This window comes from Erigeron canadensis, chromosome 4 (genome assembly GCF_010389155.1).
Source record: "Erigeron canadensis isolate Cc75 chromosome 4, C_canadensis_v1, whole genome shotgun sequence".
In the NCBI taxonomy this organism is placed as follows: domain Eukaryota; kingdom Viridiplantae; phylum Streptophyta; class Magnoliopsida; order Asterales; family Asteraceae; genus Erigeron; species Erigeron canadensis.
In genome coordinates this window covers 13,696,985-13,724,114 of record NC_057764.1, presented here as the reverse complement: position 1 = coordinate 13,724,114, position 27,130 = coordinate 13,696,985, and the positions used below count along the sequence as shown (strand labels likewise).

Below are 27,130 nucleotides of genomic sequence, written 5' to 3'. Positions count from 1 at the left end.
ATTAAATGATTGTAAATTTTAAAAAGTTCTCTTAAGTTAATGGTTAAAAATAAATATAAATTAAGTATGGTTTTTGATCATTTGAAAACTAAAGTTTTCATGAAAATCATAAAACTGACTAAAACACACTGTGATCTTATTTAACACAAAGTGTTTTTAATATGTTTTTCAAAAACACATTATATTAAGTTTATATAACAGGGGTTTTGATCATTTGAAAACTAAAATTTTCGTGAAAACCAGAAAACTAACTAAAACACACCGTGTTTTTAATATGTTTTTCAAAAACACATTATGTTAAATTTATATCACAGTGTGTTTGAACAATTTCTGATTTACAGCGCTATCAAAAACACATTGTGATTTAAAACTTAACACAACGTATTTTAGATTACACAATAAAACACATTGTGTTCTATAAAAACACAATTAAAACACATTGGGTTAAACTTAGATCACAGTGTGTTTTGGCAGTTTTCTAGTTTTCACAAAAAATTTAGTTTTCAAATGAACATTTCACATATATATATATATATTATATCTATATAAAGAGAAACTCTAATTCTAAAATAGAAAAGTTTGGACCCTTATATGAAACTCAACTTTTATTTAGAACCAGTAGATCAGAATGGTGATATCATATACCTTTTATAACTTTTTTAAAATTAATTTTAATTTAATAAGTTTAAGTATGGACATTAATTGTGGAAAATATGTTTCTACATTTTATAATTATAGAAAGTAATTAATTTAATGATATAACTATGAAAATTAATTCATAAACTTTATATTATTTTTCAAAAATTCAATTTTTTTTAGTTGTTATTAGATTATGACTTTATATATGTTTTATCGTATAACGTAATAAATATTGACTATAATTATAAGTATTTAACTTTAATTCGATAGGGTAAAGTTATTTTAAGAACTCACAAAAAAAAAGAACTCGAGAACAATTCTGGACCACTCATTTTTACTCATTTTCTCACTTTTTTATAAAATAAGAAAGTTCATCCAAATCATTCAAAATGTTTTATCTCACAAAACGTAAATCGTTAGATGGAAAAAAAAAGTATGGATAGTCTTAAAATTTCGTCCTCTTTCATTAGAGATTTAATTCGATATACTTTTGGCGACTTTATAATTTCCGTATTTTCTTTGATACTTACACATAACCTACACATGTGTAGTTTGAACGAAAATTGTGATTCAAATGGGCTTCGCCCTTAAGGATATTCATAAATGGTAGCTAGCTTGTGTGGGCGATAGGTCATTGAGAGTGATAGGTCATAGTGCCATAGGTCATAGAGGGTGATAGATCATAAGGGGTGATCGGTGATGAGTGATCTACCTGACGGGCTCCGCCCTGGACTGACGGGCTCCACCCTTGGCTTGCCATGGCTCCGCCATGGATTGACGGGCTCCCACTTTAACCTTCATTGTTGTGTATAGATGGTTATTTACTAATTTACATGTGAAAACAAAGATCCTACACATGTGTAGGTACACAAGTACAAGGGGAAAAAACGAAAATTAAAAAGTAGTCAAAAGTATATCGAATTGCATCTCTAATGAAAAAAAACGAAATTTTAAGACTACTCATACATTTTTTTTATGTAACGATTTACAATTTATGAGATAAAGCATTTTGAATATTTCGATGAATTTTCTTATTTAATTGAAGAGAAAGAAAGATAGGAGAAATATGTGATCCAGAATTGTTCTCGCGTTCTTTTTTATTCGTGAGTTCTTGAACAACCCCTCCTATACGCCGTTAATATCTTATCTAAATAAAAAATATATTTGATTTTTATATAGTATCTACAATAATCAAAAAAATAAAAAGTTACTGTATAAAAATGACAACATCACCAAAATTCAACATCTTTTATTTGTATTTGTTAAATCAATAAAATGATACAAATATAATATATAGATTAGGTATGTGGATAACTGATTATTAAATTTTTTTTTTTTAATATATACATCATGCAATTCTCTTCATACATATACTTAAACTCATTTCATTTTCATACATATACTTAAACTTATTTAATTATATGTAAACAAATATAACATTAGTGTTTTTAATCGTGTTTAATTACAATTTGTCAACACGATATAATGAAATATTAGTATTCTATTAGTTATACATGTTTATCCGTGTATTACGCGGGATATAATCTAGTTCTAAGATTATAACACAATAATTGCCAAAATTAGAAACAATAAAACAGAAAAAGAGAGGATTAATACATATTTGCTTTTGTACCAAGCTATATGATATCTATACATGTCCTCAAACTAAAGAATGAAACAATAACATGAATATGAATAAAGCAAACACCCTAATGATGATCAAGAAATTATTAGTAGTACTATTTTTGGTATGTTTCCAATAATTTTTGCATACCCAAAATCTTAGGAACCTACTAATCATGTTATGTATTGGTATGTTATTCTTCCAATTTTCTTTTTCGTGGTGTGAAAGGAATACGTGGCAAATCTCCAAGAGTTTATGTTGTTCTGGTTCTAGATCCACCCATCATCGTTGTCTTTTTCTTTAGTTATTGTCTTTTTCTAGATCTTAGAGGCAGGATTCAGGATTGGTTATGTTTAGCGTTATTGATCTATCTTGGTATTAGTGAAATAATGTTCTAACTAAAGCGTTGTTGCAATAAGTATTGAATCATTCAGAATATTATATAAAGTTTCAAGTTATTCTATACTTCGAAAAACTTCTCAAGTCATTTAGATTCTAAATATGCATAAAAAGCATGTTAGTTTGAAGCTAATAATAAATACCCATGTGTGACACATTAAAAGATGGATCATTACAAGTATATGTACCTGACACTCTTCAGCCTACCTCCCCACCCCCACACCCCATATGGCTCTCACAAAAGTTCAAGAATTGAGGTTGAATGCAGAACTATATGAAGCTCTACTGAATGAAAAAGATGATCAAGTGATTGATTTATGTCGAAAAATTGCCAAGGGTCCTTTCCATACACTTACAATTCATGGGGACACTGTTCTTCATATGGCTATTTACCACACAAGAACCGAGCTCACGCTTAAGCTCCTAGATATGGTGAATCCATGCGATTATCACAAACTTACAGTCCAAAACCATGGTGGAAATACCATCCTCCATGAGACCAGCACAAACAGTAGAACGGTGGAAGTTGCAGCGGAGATTCTTCGTAGGGCTCCTATGTTGCTTAACATGACCAACAAAGAGGGGGAAACTGCTTTATTCTACGCAGCTCGTCATGGGAAGACAGAAATCTTTCGGTTTCTCCATGAAGAAGTTAGTAGAACAACTGAATGCCAATGTTCAAAAAGCTTTCTTCGAAGAGATGACAAATTTACCTTACTCCACATTGCAATTCTTAGTAGAAACTTTTGTAAGTTTGTTTCTATGTATCTCTCATACTAATTGTTCTCATTTTGACTATTGATTAACTTTTTTTTTTCTTTCCATTGTGTGTTTGTGCAGGGATTGCATATCAGATAGCTATCACTTATAGTGAATTAGTTATCGCAAAGGATGCAGACGAGATGACTCCTCTTCAACTTCTTTCAACCATCAAACCAGAACTTCGTCCCAAAAGTGTCTTCAAGCGCATCATGTTCAGGAGTAAGATAACACTTATATACATTGCAAGGGTGAGTTATTTTAGGGACTCCTTATTTTAGGAACCATTAGGGACTCGTGTTTTTTGTAACTTACACACCACCATCATCATCTACTACGATATACAACACTTTTTTGTAAAAACACTAAGACATTCCGGCGACGGGCCCGCCAGAAAATCATGTGTAAGTTAACTTACACATGTGTTAGTGTGTAAGTTACTTACACATGTGTAAGTTAACTTACACGTGGTGGTCGGAGATGACCATGGTGGTGTGTAAGTTTCAAAAAACACGAGTCCCTAATGGTCCCTAAAATAAGGAGTCCCTAAAATAACTCACCCCTATATATGGAAAAGTTAGATTAGAGACTACTCCTTATTTTAGGGACCATTAGGGACACTTCTCAATCATTCATTTTTCATCATCTCCAACCACCATCACACCATCATCTCCGACAATGATCTTCCGGCGACGGCGATCACCGCCACCACGACTTACACATGTGTAAGTAGAACTTACATTGTACTTACACATGTGTAAGTTATACAACCACCACCACCACCATCATCTTCGACCACCACCATGATCCTCCGGTGACGGCAACCACCGCCACCACGACTTACACATGTGTAAGGTACAACTTACACATGTGTAAGTTACATGTCCCTAATAATCCTTAAAATAAAGAGTTCCTAATATAACCCAACCATATATATATATTCCCATTTAATTTGACTGGTACTATGAGGCGTTTAAACTTCCCTTACAGAAATATCACTGAGTATTGTGGCTTAAAGTACATTAGTTTGTAAAACACTAGGATAAAAAATGTTAATGAATATCTAATTAACTAAATATTAATCAAATAAAAAGTTTTCGATGATTAAATTTAATTTGGTATATGCTTCAACCAAACTAAATGCTCAAAAGAAGACTGATATATAATCCGAATTTGCCAAAGCTTTGAACAACCAGTATCTAACTATTTGTATAATTTCAAATAAATATTCAAATACGCGTAATTAAATGGTTTAGTTTGTAAGGTATAAAATTTCAGGAAGTATTTCACCTTCGTGAAACTTAATAGCCTTGATTGATTGGGTTAAATGTTTACATTATGTGAGACCCTCCTTAATATTGGTACAATGTTCTTTATTACGAGTAAGTTTTAAGGGTATATTTAGAATTTCACCCCTACAAAAAGAAAAAAGAAAAGTACATAGAGCAAATAATATACATACACAAAACTTAAGACTAACGTTTTAAATTTGCCTCTTTAGAATCTCTCCTTCATGTCCATTTGATCATCGAACTGCGTGTTACTAGTGATTCTAATATTTGACTAATTTGTTTCCTTTTCGTGTTAGTAATTGATGCAAGTCCTAAGGTTAAAGGCAGGACATTGGAGTTTATTAAAGATCTGAAGAAAGAAAAACATGCTTGTGAATGGGCACTTAAACTTGCTCAGTTGTTGATTACAAATGACAACTCATGGCAGAAAACAGAATCATGGACTGATAAGCGTGGTTCTAAAGTTCACGAGTATGGAAAGACTACATCCGCGCTTAAACATGAGCAAAAGATCGCAATAGCTCAAGAAGCCAACATTGATCAGAAGCCGGATACTCCATTGTTATTGGCAACTAAACATAATTGTCCAGAGATTGTTGAGGAAATACTCAAAGTGTATCCTCAGGCTGTAGAGCATGTTGATAAAGAGGGACACAACATTCTGCATTTGGCAATCTTGCATCGAAGACTAGCGATCATTGATGTGATGGAAAACATGGAGTATCCATTGCAAAGACTAAGAGGAAGGCTTGACAAGAAGTATAACACTTTGTTGCACATGGTTGGTCTTAAAGCAAATGACCTAGAAGACGAGGTAAAAGATCCTGCTAAACAATTAAAAGATGATCAACGTCTATATAAGGTAATGAAAACGCACATTTTAAAAAAATCGTATTATTCTTACATGTTCCAAGTACTACAATGACACTTTTAATCACATCATTTATTTCATTTTATAATTTTTTGGTATTTTTTTAATGTTAACTTTAGTTATGAGCAATATAGATAACCTCGTCATTTATATATAACGTATCTTTTTTAGGTAGCATAAAAGAAATTTTGGAATGGCAGCGATTGTCATTAATGATCAATTACATGCATAGAAAATATTACTTTGTATAATGAAAACCACCCTTTATTTGCGCATAACAAAGTATACATTTTAATAAATCTAAAAAATATATAACTGCTGTTAGCAAAACCCTTAAAATAATATGTTTGACGATTATTCGAGGCATATAAGTTAGTTCCATCATTCATGATAATATAATATGTAATTACATATAAATAGTTGATCAACTTTTGTTTTTTGTGTAGAGGGTGGCGAAGATATCTACAACCGTAGACTTGATGACCCGAAACTCTGACATGAAAACCCCACAGGAGGTGTTTTTTGAAACCAATGATAAACACCGTGAAGAAGCGAAGAGATGGATGTCTGAGAATGCGAAAAACTGTTCTATTGTTGCTGTTCTCATTGCGACTGTCGCCTTTACTTCAGCATACCAAATACCAGGAGGTAATAATAATGGTCATCCGGTTCTCAAGGGCAAACCGATGTTTCTTCTCTTTGCCTTGGCTGACGCCGTTTCACTTTCATCAGCATTTACATCCGTTATCATTTTTCTCAATATCGTCACATCACCATTCCGGTTTAAGGATTTTGAATCGTCTCTTTATGAAAAGCAACTTGCAGCACTTATTTTGCTAATCATCTCTGTAGCAATGATGATGGTAGCATTTGCAGCCACACTTGTTTTAACTGTAAGTAACAACGCAACTTGGACAAACTTGACCTTGTATGTTGTTTCATTCTTCCCAGTGTTTGTTTTTGTCTACGAGTACATACAAGTGTACTCGAAAATAATTGTGGATTTCTGGTCGATGCTCAAGAATATGAAGGTTAAAGTTGTTCTGATGTTTCATGATATTTGGGACTATAAACGTCAATCACTGCATTCGGTTTCTGGTTTCGTTCATTTACCCACTGGTTCTCTTGTTTGAGCTCCTGCCCGATTTCTTTGGGCGATCACACTTTTTTAGCTCTATAGTATTAATGTGTATTGTTTTTGCGTGTACTTAACTAACTAGAATAATTTCCATTCTTGATTGACTATTTGGGGGAAAATGTCGTGTTCCTGTTACAATCGAATGTAATGATGTTATGTATTATGTAAAATGTATTGATATGTATAATGTATTAAACATAAATATGAAGAATTATCAATGTTTGTTATGTGGTTCAATGGTTTAATTTACATTTACATTATATATATATATATATATATTTATTAGAAGAAAACTGACCTAATAGCTATTGGTCAATCATAGTTTTCAATTCTTCGAAATTAATTAAATTAGCACATGTTTAAATTAACTTTTTTGTTTTCCAACACTAATATATACTTTAGCTTGATATCAAAATAGTTATTAATATTTTGTTGCATAATTTTTATCTAGTAACAAAATATACCTAAAAAGTAGAGATGTTACAATATTTTATTTTATATCATCAGTATTGTAAAACTTATCTACAAACAGTAATATACTAGATTTTTATCCCACTGAAAACCGCGGTTTAGTTTTATAAAATTATTTTAATAAAATTAGGTAAGAATTTAGCAAGATCATTAAAATTAATTAAATATTATGAGAAATTAAAGAATTATTAAGAAAAATTATTGACAAAGTTAATTTTAATTAAAACTTGAAATTGTACAAAAATTGTGTTAAAGTCAATTTTTATAAAAAGAAAATTAAAGCATTATGAAGTAAATATTTATTCACAAAGTTAATATCAATTATGTGTTGAATACTAATGAAAACATATTTGTTTTAAACTCTTTTAGGCTCAAATTTATTGATTAATATCATTTAACATCTTTGTAATAATTTTTAAGATCTATTATATTTTTAATTAATTTTATGAATAAATTTTAAATTTAATTAATAATATTACATTTGATTTATCTGATAATAAATATGATATTAATCATATATGAACTTAATTCCATGTAAGTGGACAAAAAAATATTAGCCCAAGTTAGTAAATCCATTTTGTTTGTATTAGAGTTAAAAGGAGATATTTCCTAAAATTTTATTTATAGATTTTTATCTCGCGAAAAAACCCAGTCTAGTTTAGTAAAAATGCTTAATAAAATTGGGTAAGAATTAAATAAGATCATTAAATTTAATTAAATATTAGGATAAGTTAAAGAATTATTAAGAACAAAATTATTTACAAAGTTAATATCAATTACAACAAAAATTGAAAATGTACAAAAGTTGTGCTAAAGCCGGATTTCATAAAAAGAAAATTAAACCATTATGAAGAAAATATTTATTTGCAAAATTAATATCAATTACATTTTGAATACCAATGAAAACGTGTTAATATCTCTTTCTTTAGATGTTCTTTCATATATGGTTTGTTAATAAATAAAAAAACTTGGTTAACACAAATTTTAAATTTCATTTTTTATATATAAAAACCTTTGTTAGTGAAAAATGATATAAGCATGATATAAGAAAGACATTGATATAACAACCATAGATTTTAAATATTATATACGTGCTAGTTAGGTTGTCTATGTTCCCGCAAGTCATAGTTATACTTGAAGCTAATAGATAATGCCCCTAAATTAGCAATCTAAAGCTATTGTTAGTGATAAGTTCAATTTAATAAAACACCATTGAACGAAAATTTTATTAATATGTAATCAAATTATAAATAATAATATGAGTCTCACAAGTTGAGATAACAATAAAAAATCCTTATAAATGTCCAACAAATTGAATCATCAAGCCAACTAAATAATATTTAGTCATAAAAGTGCCATGAACAACTTAAAAATATATATAACTCTTAAAAATATATATAACTCCTAAAGTACATAAAAATGTTTAAGTAGTAATAAGTATATATATGTATATGCTTAAAATAAATACAAGTTTATAAATAAAGGCTTATGTAGTAAACTTAAAACACAAAAATATATACATACATATATATATATACACGACATACACACATACATATGCTAGGACAAATAATATACTTACACTACAAATAAACATAACTTACTCTTACAAAATATATACATACATCTAATATACGTATACATGAAATACACCTACAATTTTTATAAAAAAAAAAAAAAGTAAACCACCCCTCCAAATCCCCTCCCAAGGCCGGCCCCTTTCACCACACACACTTCATTTTGATTTTTTATTTCTCATACAATCACTCTTGAAACTCACAACCAAAACATATTCTTCAACTTTTACACACACAAGCTTTTATTCTCTTTAGAAAAACACTTCTCCTCTCCTTCTTTCTCTCTTCATTTCGGCAGCAAAAAGGGGCCAAAAGGCAAGCAAAAATCAATATTAACTTGTATTAATAATAAGGGTTAGACTAGAATAAGCAAGGGTTACATTAAGCTATAGATTAAGGGTTGTTTCAAAGTTTGAACAAGGGGTTTTGGAGCCATATTGGTCACGAAATTTCTGCCCACTTTTCCATCTTCAAAAGGTGTTCTTCCAAGGTATATATCTTCATCCCTTTACTAGATTTATTTTGTTTATGTTTATATTAAAAAGGTTTTATCAAAAGATTATGTTTTCTTCATGTTTTCATACAAATATACACTTGATGAGGGCAAAGTTGATAGGATCTTTCTTTCCATGCTCATGCATGTTGAATCCAATGAAGAAAGATCCAATGATTCAATTAATTTAAGACTCAAAAGTGTAGATATAGATTATATAGCTTTTAAAGTAGTTTTTCCTTTGAAAAATAATTATATATTTTTATATATTTTGAAGTTATATTTTCTAGAAATTTTATAAAAGTATGGATTTTTCTTATGTTGTGTTGTTAGACCTATAAAAGTTAGCATGAAAAGTGTTGATTTGTGTCAATGGTTGTAAGATAATCTTTTTGCATGAAAGGATGAATATGTTTTATACAAGTTTTATGTAGATTTTTCTGTAATTTTTCATAAAATAATGCTTTTATGTTGTTGAATAAAAGTATGATAAAGATTTGTTGTTAGAATAGTGAGATTTTTACATGCATGTTAGATTTAAGAAGGTTGGATTTGTTGTTGGATTATGAGATGATTAGAGACTTGTCTTAACTGAAAAATATGTTAATCTTGGTGAATATATTCTGGAAAAATTTTGTATAATATCAAGGATATATTAAATCAAAACATGTTAAAATATGTTTGAAATCGTAAACCAAAAACATGCAAAAATGCATTTTAAGCACACACATGCACTATGAGCAAATGAACATGAAAAGATAGTAAACCTACTGGAAATATGGTGTAACAAAAGTGTAAAACTCAAATCATATGACTCATGAAAATAACAAGCTCAAAAATCACTATTTCGGGTCAATTTATCACTAACCGAAAGCACAAAATTGCACATATCACACTACCACCACTATTACGACTTGAATCACCAAAATATGAAGGACTTACTGTAAATATTGAAATAAGGATGAAAATCCATTTTGAAGTACTTAAATTGCTTAAGAAATGAGGCTTAAAACGCGTTTTCGGTAAACGATTTTTGATCATAAAGTCTTCAAACAAGCAAGACACAAGAGAAGTTAAATTGATATGAAGTTTCCTTGTTAAAAGTTGCCTAGAAAAGGCCTGTGATTTTTGGACAAAAGGTTATGTAGTAATTTCTAAGTATTACTATGATTTAATGGATTCAAATGGTAATTAAAATGTATATAAATTAATTAATAAATTATATAAATCATGAACTTGATTAAATTTACATAACCAATGGTAAAAGTAACTAAAACCTACTGGAGAAAAGTAATTACAAGAAAAGAATCAAGTTTTATATAATTTAAAGGTAAATAATTAAGTAAAAATCACTAATTAATCACTATTATTAAATAAATAAAAATAAAGCATAAATAAATGTATAAATCATAATATTATAAATCAAAAGGCATAAAAATCAGTAAATAATCCAAGTATAATTATCCATGAGTTTTAAAGACAATTTAAGAACTTAAAAATAATTATAAGGAATTATTTAATAAAAATCAATAAAATAAATTAATAATTAATTAAATAATATTAAATTGAATAAATTAAATATAAACCAGAAATATTCATCAACATTCATATTATAAGATTACAAATGTCAAACATTATTATAAAACAAAGTATGCAATGGAAATTATATAAAACAAAGCCGAACTACCGAAATTTCAATAAACGTACAAAATCGTATAAATGACCATCACCACCAAATATCTTCCAACCAAATGATGTGAACAATATAATGCACTTGAAATCCATTATTAAACAACAACCAAAGATGGGCAAGTCTACTAGCGTACATCTCTTGATCTAGTTTACTAGCTCATGCAACACACACTTACGTTGTGTATATTTAAATACCATGGTTTAGGCTTGTTTGAGGGACGACACCACTAGGCGAAGTTCACGCGTTTCATCAGCCCCTTTCACTCTCGAAACAAGTGAGTCATAGCTCCTTTTCAACTCTTTTATGTGTTTTACTTTCGGGGTGAAAAGCATGATAATTGAAATTACTTTCTATATATGAAATGATCCTTTGAAATAATGTTTATGATATGGAAATTATAATGTATGTTCAACGTGGAATTTATTATATGATGAGCTTGAGTACTGTCAAACTGTTCCACCTCGGTACACTACTATTAGCTCTTTGAGAGGCCTGTAGTTTGAGAGTTGCGCAACTAGGACTTGTCCCCTCACCCAATGCGTAACGGTGGGATGTTTGGTTTGCCTTTGTGACAACCTTTATTCCCAGTCCGACCACGCGGTGCTCTAACTACTATATCAGTGGTCATTCATATACCACGCCCCCTTCTATTATTATTATTATTATTATTATTATTATTATTATTATTATTACTATTGCACGTGATTGACGGCACGTGTTTCTTATTACCTTGGACACAACCGGTCTTAGTAGTGGCTCAAGAATTGTCTCATCAAAGCCCTTGTGGCTCAATGAATTTGATATTATTGTTGATAATTGGAAATTGTATGAACATATGGTTTGGGTACGAATATTATGAAAGAATTCTTGAAAGCTTTTATTACTTATTTCTCTTGAATATGGTTAGATTATGAATATGTTGTTAGTTAAGACCTATGAACTCACTAAACTCTAGTAGTTGACAGTTTTTCCTTCATGCTTTTCATGTCTAGAGTAGTAAGTTAGCTATTTGGACCGCCTCTTGGATGACGTATTTGCTTGTAGCATGTTGGACTTGTAATGCAAACATTCGATCTTTTGATTATGACCTTGGTTATGTAATGCTATTTAAACGTCAATTTAAACTTGTTATCTTTTGAATTTGAATGGCATTTGGAACTTTATGTTAATGTTTTATCTTTAAATCTTTTATACCATGTGGTTCTGTGGCACTTCGTGTTTCCGCCTTAGTCGGGGTGTTACAATTGTTGGCCATATTTGAATGGTTGACACCTAAGTTTTTCTTATGTTTTAGTCCTCCTTAAGTATATCATAGATGTAAAACCCGTGTTAAATGATTAACCAAATGTAAGTTAATCCAATGTAATTTGACCCCAAGTGTTTAGACCAAAAAAGTATTAGCCCATATTTATATATTTCTTTGAAGGTCCTTGTTTGTATCTACTTAAAAGCAATATTGGTGGTTCCATATTGCTTTTGATGATTTTTTAGGCGATACAATTGATCTAGATATTGGTTGTTTAATAATCTTAGATGATTTTTGTAAGTGCACGTCTATGTCAATAGCAGTCTAGATTATTTGGGCTTATAATGTAATATGTCTTTGTCATGTAATTGTCATTAATGAACTTGGATTATGCATAGAATACTAGATTAAGTTTAAGTATTGAATGTATAATTAATCTGCTTAAGAGGAAATGCGACCTCATAATTGCAGGGTCAATTACGAGGCAAGCTCTAGAAATACGGCCCCGTATTTGCAGGGTCAAATACGAGCCAATCAACAAATACGACCTCGTATTTATGACGGGCTGGGCATGGAATGCGAGGCCGACTCCCTGAAGCCCATGTCGGGTGTTTCCTATAAATACCGAACCCTAATAGAGATTAGGGTTGAACATTTGTCGAATTATCAAGCTAGTATGGCAGGTTAATAGGTCAAAGTATTGTTCCGCTAGCCCGTAGAAGATCTGCGAGGCAGCAGGTGATCTAGGGGCTTCGTTGTGAATCACCAAGTTATAGAGAGGGATTCTGCACCTCTAGATAACTGGAGCAAACTATTAACGATCCGATTCAAGGGGACTTACAAGTGGTATCAGAGACTCTAGGTTTCATACTGGAAGGTTATAGTTTGCGGTGATAGACAACGTTTTGTTTAGGGTCGTCTAGCCAGGATTCTTTCACGGAGTTCTCGACCGTTAACATTGGTATTGAGATCTGGTCGTCTAGCCGTGAGTTTTTCATGGACTTTACGACCGAAATCTTTATCTTTGAGATCTGATCGTGTGAAACTTTATCAAATTGTGTTTTCCTCCTTACACGCTTTATAGTATTAAAGCCTTGTAATGACGAAAACAAGATCTGATTAGTTTTGCATGTTGAGGCAGACCCAGATTTGTGGCTTTTCAGATTGGGGACGATTTAGGGTTTTGGGAGAAGAAAAGCTGCTGTCGTTCGAATAAGATGTTGATCAGAATGTTTTGCTACCTGGTAGAATTACGACCTCGCAATTGGTCTTCAGAATTGCAACCTCGTAATTAGCCATCTAATTTACGACCTCGCAATTGGTTTTTAAATTACGACTTCGTAAAGAACATGTAAGATGCGACCTCGTATTTTTCATAGAATACGACCTCGCATATATGTAAGGTCCTATGGTTGCGTCGATCATAATAAGACGCGATTCATTATGTCAAGAGTGCGGAATCCTCTTGAGATAACTAGATTGCTATTGCCTTTTGTCAATTAACAAGTAGTTAATCAACCTAAGGAGATGCCCAAAGCTTGTGGTTCGTGTAGGAGATCACACGAGCAACAAGTAGCCTTAATTCGTGATTTAAAAAACGTTGATTACTAATTTTCGTAAATTAGTCTTGTATTTATACTAGTAGGGTTTAGGTTCGTGTGTTCTTGGGCTTCACACGAAGTGAATCAAGCATGATCCATCAAAACCCTCGTATGGTGGTGCTGACGTCAGCACGAGGATCAGTCAACATGCTGCTGACGTCAGCACGAGGAGCGTGTCTTGGATTGCTTATTTCACTTGTACATAACGTCCAACCATTGGTTAAGTATTCTAGGGTAAAGGGTTACTCCGATGATTTTATAACAACTCAAACAATGAAGTACAAGTAATGTGACCAAATGTCACATTAGTTCATATTTGCGACAACCTCACAAATATGGTTTCGCCTAATCTAGCTAGCAAAACTAACTTAATATTCTTGACATTACAAACTAAATTAAATAAACATGATGACACATAATGTAATGAAGAAAATAGTCAGCAGTGGCACTTCAAACTTCCACATAGCTTCCACATAAAGTTTAAGTATTCTAAGACACTTATAAACCTTGGTTTTACATTCTTGTACCTGCAAAACAAAATATAACACACAAACACAATATAAAACATAAACAAATATAATATTGAAGTTCAAACGTAATCATTAAATACCAACTAATGTTCTTATGCAAATGATTACACACATAGTTTCTAAAACATAAACGATAATCAAATCTATGTTGCTATTGTCACACAAATCTGCATCTACAGACTCCCCCTTGACAGTTGCAACTAGATTTCTATAAAGTCTTCAGAACTTGAACTTCAAAGTCATCCGTCAAACAAAAGTCTTGTGCTATTCGCATGAATTCTCTCTTGTACCTGCGATAGCGCCTTTCTTCAACTCTCCAAAATTCCACTACTGAATAAGGTGTATTCAAAAAATCTTCTCTGATCACCTCTTGACAGATTGACAACCTGCATTGGATCATACATGCGTAGCAACATTTGTTTCTTTGAATCATCAACAAACATCTGTGCTTTGCCTGACTTGATATCTATCTGCCAAAATGTCATCGTTGTGAGCATATCTTGATCCCATTTGATAGTGGGAACCTTCTTTACACATTTAATCCTTCACTGTACAAAACGAAATGTGCCATCTGGATTCTTAATCTTCTTCAAAGGTGTAGGTTTAATAAACCTCTCTTCTGGCTTCAAACCTTTATCACTGAAATTTCTAATTCTTTCATCTCTGAATCTTTTCCAGTAGAAATCTGCAAGTCCATTACTCTGAAGATTAACGAACCATCGTCTTCCCCAATCTATCATATCAGAATCACTGAGAGAGTGGAAGTGTCTTTGACTTATCGACATGTACTGGCATCCTTCTTTTCTCTTGATAACAAATAACCTAATTCTGTGATCGTAGAACCAACTTTGTATCACTGAGAAATACTTGGGTGCATCCTTGTCTAAGATAGATTCCCAAAACATTGATGGTTTAAAGTTCCACCCACTTGAAAACCAGCACGAGTTACAACCACTGGAACCCTTCTATCAATAATAAACTCAGGGTCTTGCTGCACCGGAGGTATATTGAATCTTCTAAGATCAACCTCTCGTGTAGCATCAATATTCCAGTATAACTCAAAAATATTATCATGTCCTTCATCAATTATGTTTGCAGATACAGCAAACCTCAAATTTGCTGCATTCCTAGGTTCATCTGGACTTTCTCTGATTAGATTAAGATTGAGATGTTCTACTTCAGCTATTGGTTCAACTTGAATGACTTCATCTTCATTAAAGACACAATCAAAGTCATAAGGTATATCAAGCAACCTTTTCCTATCAAATTCTGAAGTAATGAACTTTCCTTCTTCCAGATTTTCATCATTGATACTATCTAAGTCATCTTCAACATCAAGATCGTCCAATGCACCTATCTTTTGAAGCTTATCTGCAATTTTGACAATTCAAATATGCAAAGACAAAGAACATAACACATAAGTCAAGACATAATAAGATAGTATAAATACATAAAAGAAATTAAAATAAATAATACTATATCATAAATATAAGGCATTAATTACATTAATATTTATCTTATAATCTTTATCTATTTAAACTTACAACAATAATATTATCATAAATATAATGTAACAATTACATTCATATTTATTTTATAATCATTATTAAAAAACAAAAATCATTAGTACTTAGGTTCATAATCCGAATCTAAATCCGAAACCCTGATCGTTCTTTCATTTGATCCCTAAGTGATCCTGGATCATAATAATCATCATAATCCATAATCTCTGCTCTAACTCTCATATGAGCATGTGGATCATGACCTAATCTCTTTTCTAGTCTATGCACAATTAATGGGTGCAAATCTGACTCTGTAGAGGCATTGGTAGTAGAATCGGTCTTAGTTGACTCATTATCCTGAGTAGATTTTCCTTTGCTAAGATTTTCTTTTTCTATATGATTATTGCAACACCCCGACTAAGGCGGAAAACTCGGGATGTAAGATAAAGCATACGCGCACATGGATGTTACATAGGAATACTAAATGAGTGCACAAAATAGGCATAAATAGTCGTCTACATAGTCAAACAAGCATAAGAGAAGTTATCCCACACATGTTCAATCGAGCATTCAAATAAAGATAAGATAAGTTCCCACGCAGGGGAAACGGATAGGCTTATTGCCAACAATCATAAACAACAGCATGCAAACTCCAAAACCTAGCCTGCAGTCTGCTAAGAGTCCCATGCTACCTGACCTAGCCATGATTAACTTGAATACATGAAAGGAATACTTAAACGTGTCAACACAAAGGTTGGTGAGTTCGTAGGTTTGAGTTCATAAACAAGATGTATAAAACGCTTTATGCCGTCAATAGAATTCGAGAGTAAAGTAGCAAAATGTGGCTAGAGGCCAACTTGCATATAAGTAAGTGTTTGTATATAGTCGTGCACACACAGTCATCAACATGACCGGCAAGTATGTATAAAGCGAGCACACACAATCCTCACCAGGACCGACTAATATGTATAAGCGAGCACACACAATCCTCAACAGGACCGGCTGATATGTAATAAGCGAGCACACACAATCCTCAACAGGACCGGCTGATATGTAACAAGTAGTCAGATAGCCATGGAGTAGTAAAAGCAGTTACGACATATATAAAAACATATGTAGTATTCCTTTCACCCCAAAACATAAGTAAAGAAAAAGGGGCTACAAAGACTCACAGTGATCCGGTACAAGCGTAGTTTACAAGCACAGAGAATGGGCACAAATATAAGTAAGATAAATCTATTCGAATCCAAGTATGTCTTGATGTCAACCTAATCACAAGTCATTGAGCATAGATGAATACATGTATTAGTTCTTGTGATAAATTATTCAATGAGTTGTCCTTGATGAACTGATGATTTGGTCCCTTAAAGATCTTTGAACGTTTTGACTCAAAAGTGTTTGAATGAACTTTAAGTACATGAACTGGACTCGAACTGAATGTCTTGGAGCTCGCACATAAGTACTTATTGTGTTAATGAGTTGACATGTCTTTAATAATGAATTCTAGCCTTACGAACTCGTTTTAGTTGTTTATGAACCTTAATGTACTCGATTAGGGTTTGCATTATAATTGTTGTTCTAGATCGATTCATGAATTAGCTTGATGTTAATAAGTAGCCCTTAAAGTGTTTAATCGAATGTTAATGATGTTTTGAACTTTGTTTGGTGTTAAATGATCAAGTATGGTGTGTTGTAGAACATGTACATGTTGTTTTATGATTGGACGAAGTCGTTTTAGGGTTTTGGTTGCAAGATCGTCCCACTGGGCATGTTCAGAATCGTTCTAGGGTTTTAGCTAGCCAAGGTCGTCCTACTGCTAGCCAAGATCGTCCTACTGCTAGCTTCAAGATCGTCCTAATGTTCTAAGCTAGGTCAAGATCGTCCCATCCTTCAAGCTACAACAAGATCGTTTCAAGAGTTCAAGGGCTTAAGATCGTTTCACTACCATAGTTTAAGATCGTCTTAGGTTTCTATATGACACAAGATCGTTGTAATATTCTATCATAAGAGCACAAGTACAAGATCATTACTAAATCAAGAACGTGTGTTTGAGGTAAACCAATCCAAAGGATTAGTTACCCATTAAACGTACCAACGCATCACAACATCATACAAGGACAAGCGAGCAAGAACCATGAATCAAGAGGCTGCCCGGACGATCTTGAGGACCAAGATCATCCTAGGGAGATCGTCCTAAGCTCCTGGTCGGCTGAATCAAAGACTAAATCAACACACGAAGATCTAGGTCGCTCCCGGGACTCGTTAGAACACAAATCTAGTACATATATACATAATAACACTACCCATTAACACTTTTTACGATTTCAAGACCATCTAAAACATGAACAAGGTGTGGCTCATTAAGAACAAGTTTTCCCTCATTTTCAAAAATGGGTTTTGTAGATTAAAACATGTTATGACCCAAATTTGTTCACAAAAAGGTTACTAAACACATTTAGACACAAACCCATTAGCTATTAACACGTTTTCCATACAAAAATTGGACCAAATCATCAAGAACATAAACTTGAAAAAGTACACTTTTAATTTGATCAAAAACTCAAAATTTGTTGTTGTTACCTGAAATTTGATGCTAGAAATATGTTTTGATTATCACAAGGAAGCTAAAAGGACAAATAATTTTGGTTTAACAACCCAAGATCAAAAGATGAATTTTGTGTGTGTGAATGGAGGCTGCAAGTGTGTGTTTTAGAGAGAGAGAAAGGTGAGATGAAGAAGATGAAGGAATAAGTTTCTCTCACTAAATTCTTCTATTTATAGTTTTCCAATAATAATGATCTTAATAAATGTAGGGACTATTTGTGAACATTTTACGGCTAGAACTTTCATAAATACGATCGTTTGCGACTCGAAGTCAGTATTTTATCGTATTAAATTATAGACTCGTCTTAGAAATTAAGATTTTTGATCAAATGGGCCTTCATGTAAACACACATCTTAAGTCTAAAGCACGTCAAGAACTTAGATAAAATTTGTGGATTTTATTTATTACATTTCTAAGACGGTTGTTACATTCTCCCCCATTTAAATGAATTTTGTCCCGAAATTCGGATTACACTTCATGTTTCATGTTTCGATTGCACACCGAGTTTACAGGCATTAAGTTGCAGGTTAAGTTTCAAGTATGTAATCACACACAAATAACAAGTAGCATGCTTCACATTGTGTTTTAAGTATCATATCGCATAGCAAGTGTCAAGTGTTAAGTTAGGAACTAAGTTCTTAGGTTTTCTCACTAGTTTGAGGTATCGGGTTAAGCGAAAAGGTATGGATACTTATGCTTCATCTGCTCTTCTCGTTCCCAAGTGAATTCTGGGCCTCTACGGGAGTTCCAACAAACTTTCACAATGGCATACTTATGTCTCTTGAGCTTTTTGACTTCTCGTTCCAATATTTCGACGGGTTCTTCTTTGAAACTTAAATTACTATCTACTCGTATCTCGTTCAAAGGGACATAGGTTGTTTCATCGGCTAGACACTTCTTGAGGTTCGATACGTGGAAAACATCGTGTACGTTACTCAACTCTTGGGGAAGTTTCAGACGGTAAGCTACTGCACCAATGCGTTCTACAATCTCAAACGGTCTAACATATCTTGGAGCTAGTTTTCCCCTCTTAATGAATCTGACTACGCCCTTCCAAGGCGAAACTTTAAGCATCACTCGATCACCCACCTGAAACTCTAAAGGTTTCCTTCGGTTGTCTGCATATTTCTTCTGTCTATCTCTTGCCTTTAGGAGGTTCTCCTTGATTTGAGCAACCCTCTCGGTAGTTTCGAGAATGATCTCTGGACCTATTAATTGCATGTCTCCGACTTCGTGCCATGCAAGCGGGGATCGACATTTTCTCCCATACAAAACCTCAAAAGGCGGACACCCAATACTTTTATGGTAACTGTTGTTATATGAGAATTCGACTAGTGAAAGGTGAGTATCCCAACTTCCTCCAAAGTCTATGACACAGGCTCTTAGCATGTCTTCAAGTGTCTGAATTGTTCTCTCACTCTGTCCGTCTGACTGCGGATGGTAGGCGGTGCTCATATCAATACGTGTTCCCAAGGCTCGTTGCAACGATTTCCAAAATCCTGAGGTAAACCGGCTATCTCTATCACTAATGATTGACACTGGAACGCCGTGTTTAGCTACAATCTCCTTAAGATACAGACGTGCATACTGCTCCATTGAGTAATCTTCCCGTATGGGTATGAAATGGGCTGACTTGGTCAGTTGATCCACCACCACCCATATTGCATCCTTACCACTACTTGTTCTTGGTAACTTTGTAACAAAATCCATAGTAATCTTCTCCCACTTCCAACTGGGAAGCTCTGGTTGTGTTAGTAGCCCTCCGGGCTTCTTGTGTTCTGCCTTGACCTTCAAGCACGTTAGGCACTTGCTTACAAAGACCGCCACATCGCTCTTCATTACTGGCCACCAAAATAGGTCTCGCAAGTCTTGGTACATCTTATCTATTCCTGGATGGATAGAATATCTTGCTTGGTGTGCTTCGTCCATTATTAGCTTCCTTAGTCCTCCATACATCGGTATCCACAATCGATCACAAAAATACAGTCCTCCATCATCTCTTTGAGTGAACTGTTCTATCATACCTCCCAATCCTTCTCTGTCAATATTCTCCTTCTTGTTTGCTTCTATTTGTGCCCCAACCACTCTATCTTTCAGACTGTTGTGCACGGTAATGCTCATGGCTTTAATTCGTCTTGGTCTAACTCTCTCTTTTCTACTCAAGGCGTCTGCTACTACATTTGCCTTTCCTGGATGATATCGAATCTCACAATCGTAGTCGCTAAACAACTCTAACCATCGTCTCTGGCGCATATTAAGATCTTTCTGAGTGAAGATATGCTGAAGGCTCTTATGATCCGTATATATCACACTCTTCGTCCCGTATAGATAGTGTCGCCAACATTTGAGTGCAAAAACGATAGCTCCTAACTCCAAATCGTGTGTCGTGTAATTCTTCTCATGAATCTTCAATTGGTGAGAGGCATATGCAATAACCTTGCCTCGTTGCATCAGCACAGATCCTAAGCGTTGACCCGACGTGTCGCAATAAACAATAAAATCTTTGGTTCCTTCTAGAAGACTTAAGACCGGTGCATTACATAACTTCTCCTTTAAGATTCTAAAAGCTTCTTCTTGTTTCTCTCCCTAATCGAAACTTCTATCCTTGTGCGTCAACAATGTAAGTGGTTGTGTGATCTTTGAGAAATTCTCGATAAATCGTCGGTAGTAGCCTGCTAATCCAAGAAATTGCCTTATCTCTATCGGTGTCTCTGGCCTTCTCCAATTCTCTACTGCTTCTATCTTACTGGGATCAACCTTTATTCCATCCTTGTCAACTACATGACCCAAAAACTTCACCTCTTCTAACCAAAATTCGCATTTCGAGAATTTCCCATACAACTTCTCAGCCCTTAGAAGTTCTAAAGCTTCTCTCAGATGGACTTCATGCTCTTTCTTAGTCTTCGAGTAAATGAGAATATCGTCAATGAAAACAATGATGGACTGATCTAAGTAAGACTTACATATGCGATTCATCAGGTCCATAAAAACAGCAGGCGCATTTGTTAATCCAAATGGCATAACTAGAAATTCGAAGTGTCCATATCTCGTGCTTAATGCTGTCTTTGGCACGTCTTCTTCACGAACTCTTAGTTGATGGTAGCCTGAACGAAGATCGATTTTCGAGAAGTACTTTGCGCCTTGCAACTGATCAAATAAATCATCAATGCACGGTAAAGGGTATCGATTCTTAACGGTTAACTTATTTAGCTCACGATAATCGATGCACATGCGAAAAGATCCGTTTTTTTTTACAAATAGTACCGGCGCACCCCATGGTGAAGAACTCGGTCTGATGAAACCCTTGTCTTGTAGCTCTTGTAATTGTGTCGCGAGTTCTTGCATTTCAGAAGGAGCTAAGCGGTATGGTTCCCTTGCTACTGGAGTTGCATCGGGTAGGAGGTCAATTCGAAACTCAACTTGTCGAGACGGAGGCAATCCTTGAACGTCATCAGGAAATACATCGGGAAAATGATGGACTATTGGATTATCGGCTAGTTTGATTACTTCGGTTGTCGTGCTCATTAGGTTTCGTCTGTGAGACTCGGGTCGTTCACCTTGGATTTCTAGTACGTCTCCCCCACTTAAGGGTATTCTAAGGATTTTTGCGCGACATACAATGGTAGCATCTACCAGGGATAACCAATCCATCCCCACTATTACATCAAAGCTACCCATTTCAACTCGGACTAAGTCTATATAGTATGAATGAGTATCGAGTGTTAGCACACATTTAGGCACAATTTGGTCAAGTTTAGAGATTCCACCACTAGCTACCTCTATTTCATAACATGCATGAGTACGAATGGGTTTCACGTTAATAGTGCACACAAGGTTAGTGGAGATAAAGTTGTAGTCGGCACCCGAATCGAATAACACAGTAGCTAGATGATTGTTTAAGAGAAATGTACCCGTGACAACGTTCGGATCGTTAGCGGCTTCCACAGCATTCAAAGCAAAGACTCGGCCCCTGGCCTGCTGGGCTTGGTTAGCTCTTGGTGGATTTGGTGCTGCAATCTGTAGAGGATTCTGATTGGCTGCGGCTGGGGCGGGTCGCCTAACAATTCTTGGGCAAGCATTGCGGTAGTGCTCAGTGCTACCACACTCATAACAAGCTTTTGGATTAACTGGAGGATTTCTGAAATTTCTTGGAGCGGCATTCAGTGGTGCTGCTGGGACTCGGGCTGCTCTGCAATCTCTAGCCAAATCCCCAAACTTCTGGCAGTTCTGACAAAATCAACATGGCACTACTGTTGAATGATAATAAGTGCAAGTAGCACACTGAGGGAATTGGCCAACATACGTCTTCTGTCCCGGTTCAATTGCTGCAAACACCTTTCCAACTCTGACCCTCTTATCAGTCCTGAAATCCCTCCTCCTACTAGGTTCACCAAAGTCCCTCTTCTTCTCTCCAGATTTAGTCAGTGTTCCAGCCCTAACCAAGTCATCAGTCATGGCACTGGTCCTTCGAATAGCTTCTTCAATCGAGTAAGGTGGAATGCCAGTCATGGTGTTGCGGATCTGAGGAATAAGGCCATAGATGTATCTCTTAATCAGCTTCGACTCAGAAGTCACCAAGTGAGGTACCAATCTAGCCAACTCTTGAAACTTGCTAGTATACTCTGCATGGCCGGATCCCACCATGGCGTGGTGCCAAAACTCTTGCTCAATCTTCTGCATCTCATTCAGCGGGCAAAAACGGTTCCTCATCATCTCGTTAAACTGATCCCATGGTGTTTCCAAAGTAGCAGTTCTTCCACGGGCTCTTAGCAAGGTATTCCACCATGACAGTGCATCATCGGTAAATGAACCTCCAGTGAATCTTACCCTCTGATGAGATGGACATTCACTTATGTCCATGACTGCTTCCAATTTCTCCAACCATTTCATAAACACGCCTGCCCCTCCTCTTCCATTATAATCTGGTGGACCACACTTCTTAAACTCGGTGTAACTGCAACCTCTTCTCTCCACAGCATACTCATCATTCCTGGGAAACCTTCTGGGTCCAGGGTCCACATACACACCTTCCCCAACAAACTCCACTTCGGGATCAATATTTTCTGGTTCTTGATTCACTTGTTGCGGTGCAACTCTTACTGGTTCAGCTTCAACTTCAGGGGCTCTTCGGTTCTGATTCGGAACAGCACCCATTGCGGCAGTCACTTGTTCGATAATCGTAGGCATTGAAGCCGCCAACTGTTCAGCAATGATAGTGGCCAAATCAGGGTTCTTGACGTGATCCGTGCCATCACCACGGCCACTACGACCTCTACCACGGCCTCTTCCTTGCTGAACTCCACGACCTCCTCTCGAGTTGCCACGACCACCTCCAGGGTTACCACAACCAACACCATTATCTTGAGCTTCAACATTCGGGTTTGCTCTTGTTCGCACCATTTTCCTATATCAGGAAAAGATGGGATCGACGTTAGAATGAGGAAATAGTCGTTCGTGACGTCATTTACGCACCCTCAAACACACTCGTGTTAGTTTTCTAGAATCCTATACACTTATATTTTCATTATCGCATGTAGCTCAAGAAATCAAGTATTACATCTGAAGGTGAGCATTATCATCATATCAATCATGCAGTACAAAGTAACATTACAATAAGATACTCAATTCATGAAGGATAGTTCGCGAGGTGAATAACATAACCATTTCAACTTAAATTTAATTTTTAAATCCAATTAACTTTTGACAGCCAAAGTGCGGTCCGGATCTAACACCTACATCCGTTGCACTAGCGGTGTATGTATACAGGGTGTACCAGCGGCTAACCCTCCACACCTCTAGTACATCTAATGTAAGGTCGGTTCACGGTACTGATATGCTCCCTAGGTATTGGCAAAGGTATGTATACATGGTGTACCAGCGGCTAACCCTCCACCCAACCAACACCTATTGAACATGCCAGAGTTGCTACCACACCCTAACCATCTTAGGCATGATCCACGTTGCCATCAAGTCCATAGAAAATATACCACACGCGAAAAGTTGATCAGGCTTTTCTGTGATGATATATTGCCGTACTTCCTTGCTAACAACACATCATTTCGCTAGCTTATTATCATTATTTAAATTCAATCACATCTCACAGTTCGAATACCAATAGCATGAGTACACGTGGCAAGATAGCATGGTTCTAAGGTCGGCGCATGAATGAATACAATAGCATGAATATCGCAGATATAGATAAGATCCATAGAAATTGAATGCACACTTAATTCCTATCATGCACCCTACGTGCGGTTCCTAAGTTATAGTCTAGGCAAATCCAACTAATTCACTATAACCTGGCTCTGATACCAATCTGTAACACCCCGACTAAGGCGGAAAACCCGGGATGTAAGATAAAGCACACGCGCACATGGATGTTACATAGGAATACTAAATGAGTGCACAGAATAGGCATAAATAGTCGTCTACATAGTCAAACAAGCATAAGAGAAGTCATCCCACACATGTTCAATCGAGCATTCAAATAAAGATAAGATAAGTTCCCACGCAGGGGAAACGGATAGGCTTATTGCCAACAATCATAAACAACAGCATGCAAACTCCAAAACCTAGCCTGCAGTCTGCTAAGAGTCGATGCTACCTGACCTAGCCACGATTAGCTTGAATATCTGAAAGGAATACTTAAACGTGTCAACACAAAGGTTGGTGAGTTCGTAGGTTTGAGTTCATAAACAAGATGTATAAAACGCTTTATGCTGTTAATAGAATTCGAGAGTAACGTAGCAAAATGTGGCTAGAGGCCAACTTGCACATAAGTGTTTGTATATAGTCGTGCACACACAGTCATCAACATGACTGGCATGTATAAAGCGAGCACACACAATCCTCACTAGGACCGACTAATATGTATAAGCGAGCACACACAATCTTCAACAGGACCGGCTGATATGTAATAAGCGAGCACACACAATCCTCAACAGGACCGACTAAGGCAGAAAACTCGGGATGTAAGATAAAGCACACGCGCACATGGATGTTACATAGTAATATTAAATGAGTGCACAAAATAGGCACAAATAGTCGTCTACATAGTCAAACAAGCATAAGAGAAGTCATCCCACACATGTTCAATCGAGCATTCAAATAAAGATAAGATAAGTTCCCACGCAGGGGAAACGGATAGGCTTATTGCCAACAATCATAAACAACAGCATGCAAACTCCAAAACCTAGCCTGCAGTCTGCTAAGAGTCCCATGCTACCTGACCTAGCCACGATTAGCTTGAATATCTGAAAGGAATACTTAAACGTGTCAACACAAAGGTTGGTGAGTTCGTAGGTTTGAGTTCATAAACAAGATGTATAAAACGCTTTATGCCGTTAATAGAATTCGAGAGTAAAGTAGCAAAATGTGGCTAGAGGCCAACTTGCACATAAGTAAGTGTTTGTATATAGTCGTGCACACACAGTCATCAACATGACCGGCAAGTATGTATAAAGCGAGCACACACAATCCTCACCAGGACCGGCTAATATGTATAAGCGAGCACACACAATCCTCAACAGGACCGGCTGATATGTAATAAGCGAGCACACACAATCCTCAACAGGACCGACTGATATGTAATAAGCGAGCACGCACAATCCTCAACAGGATCGGCTGATATGTAATAAGCGAGCACAGACAATCCTCAACAGGACCGGCTGATATGTAACAAGTAGTTAGATAGCCATGGAGTAGTAAAAGCAGTTACGGCATATATAAAAACATATGTAGTATTCCTTTCACCCCAAAACATAAGTAAAGAAAAAGGGGCTACGAAGACTCACAGTGATCCGGTACAAGCGTAGTTTATAAGCACAGAGAATGGGCACAGATATAAGTAAGATATATCTATTCGAATCCAAGTATGTCTTGATGTCAACCTAATCACAAGTCACTGAGCATAGATGAATACATGTATTAGTTCTTGTGATTAATTATTCAATGAGTTGTCCTTGATGAACTAATGATTTGGTCCCTTAAAGATCTTTGAACGTTTTGACTCAAAAGTGTTTGAATGCACTTTAAGTACATAAACCGGACTCGAACTGAACGTCTTGGAACTCGCACATAAGTACTTATTGTGTTAATGAGTTGAACATGTCTTTAATAATGAATTTTAGCCTTACGAACTCGTTTTAGTTGTTTATGGAACTCAAACTTTAATGATCAAGATAGAACATGTCCTTAATGTACTCGATTAGGGTTTGCATTATAATTGTGAATCTAGATCGATTCATGAATTAGCTTGATGTTAATAAGTAGCCCTTAAAGTGTTTAATCGAATGATAATGATGTTTTGAACTTTGTTTGGTGTTAAATGATCAATTATGGTGTGTTATAGAACATGTACATGTTGTTTTATGATTGCACGAAGTCGTTTTAGGGTTTTGGTTGCAAGATCGTCCCACTGGGCATGTTCAGAATCGTCCTAGGGTTTCAGCTAGCCAAGGTCGTCCTACTGCTAGCCAAGATCGTCCTACTGCTAGCCTCAAGATCGTCTTGGGCAGCCTCTTGATTCATAGCACATGGATGTTACAATTATGAGGATCATTCACTAGCTTTTCTCTACTCTCCCTTTTTATTCTATCAGAATTAGAATTGGAGTTACCTGAATTGGAATTTTACTCCTCTTCCTCCTCATAATCATCATCATCAGGATTATCAGGATCTGCATCTGGAGC

The 27,130-nt window shown here is 35.2% G+C and overlaps 1 protein-coding gene across 1 annotated transcript; it reads left to right on the top strand.

Annotated features, from left to right (window-relative positions):
• The first annotated feature begins 2,627 nt into the window (after positions 1-2,627).
• Positions 2,628-6,951, top strand: LOC122595923 (ankyrin repeat-containing protein ITN1-like). The gene is made up of 4 exons (XM_043768402.1): positions 2,628-3,410; positions 3,503-3,643; positions 5,010-5,575; positions 6,031-6,951. Exons 1-4 carry the CDS (start codon positions 2,891-2,893, stop codon positions 6,715-6,717), a joined length of 1,914 nt encoding a protein of 637 aa, XP_043624337.1. The 5' UTR covers positions 2,628-2,890; the 3' UTR covers positions 6,718-6,951.
• The last annotated feature ends 20,179 nt before the right edge of the window (positions 6,952-27,130 follow it).

Coding starts and splice junctions, on each gene's coding strand:
- LOC122595923 (XM_043768402.1), top strand. CDS start 2,891: ATGGCTCTCACAAAAGTTCAAGAATTGAGGTTGAATGCAGAACTATAT. Junction 3,411..3,502: donor AATTCTTAGTAGAAACTTTT/GTAAGTTTGTTT, acceptor GTGTTTGTGCAG/GGATTGCATATCAGATAGCT. Junction 3,644..5,009: donor CAAGCGCATCATGTTCAGGA/GTAAGATAACAC, acceptor TTTTCGTGTTAG/TAATTGATGCAAGTCCTAAG.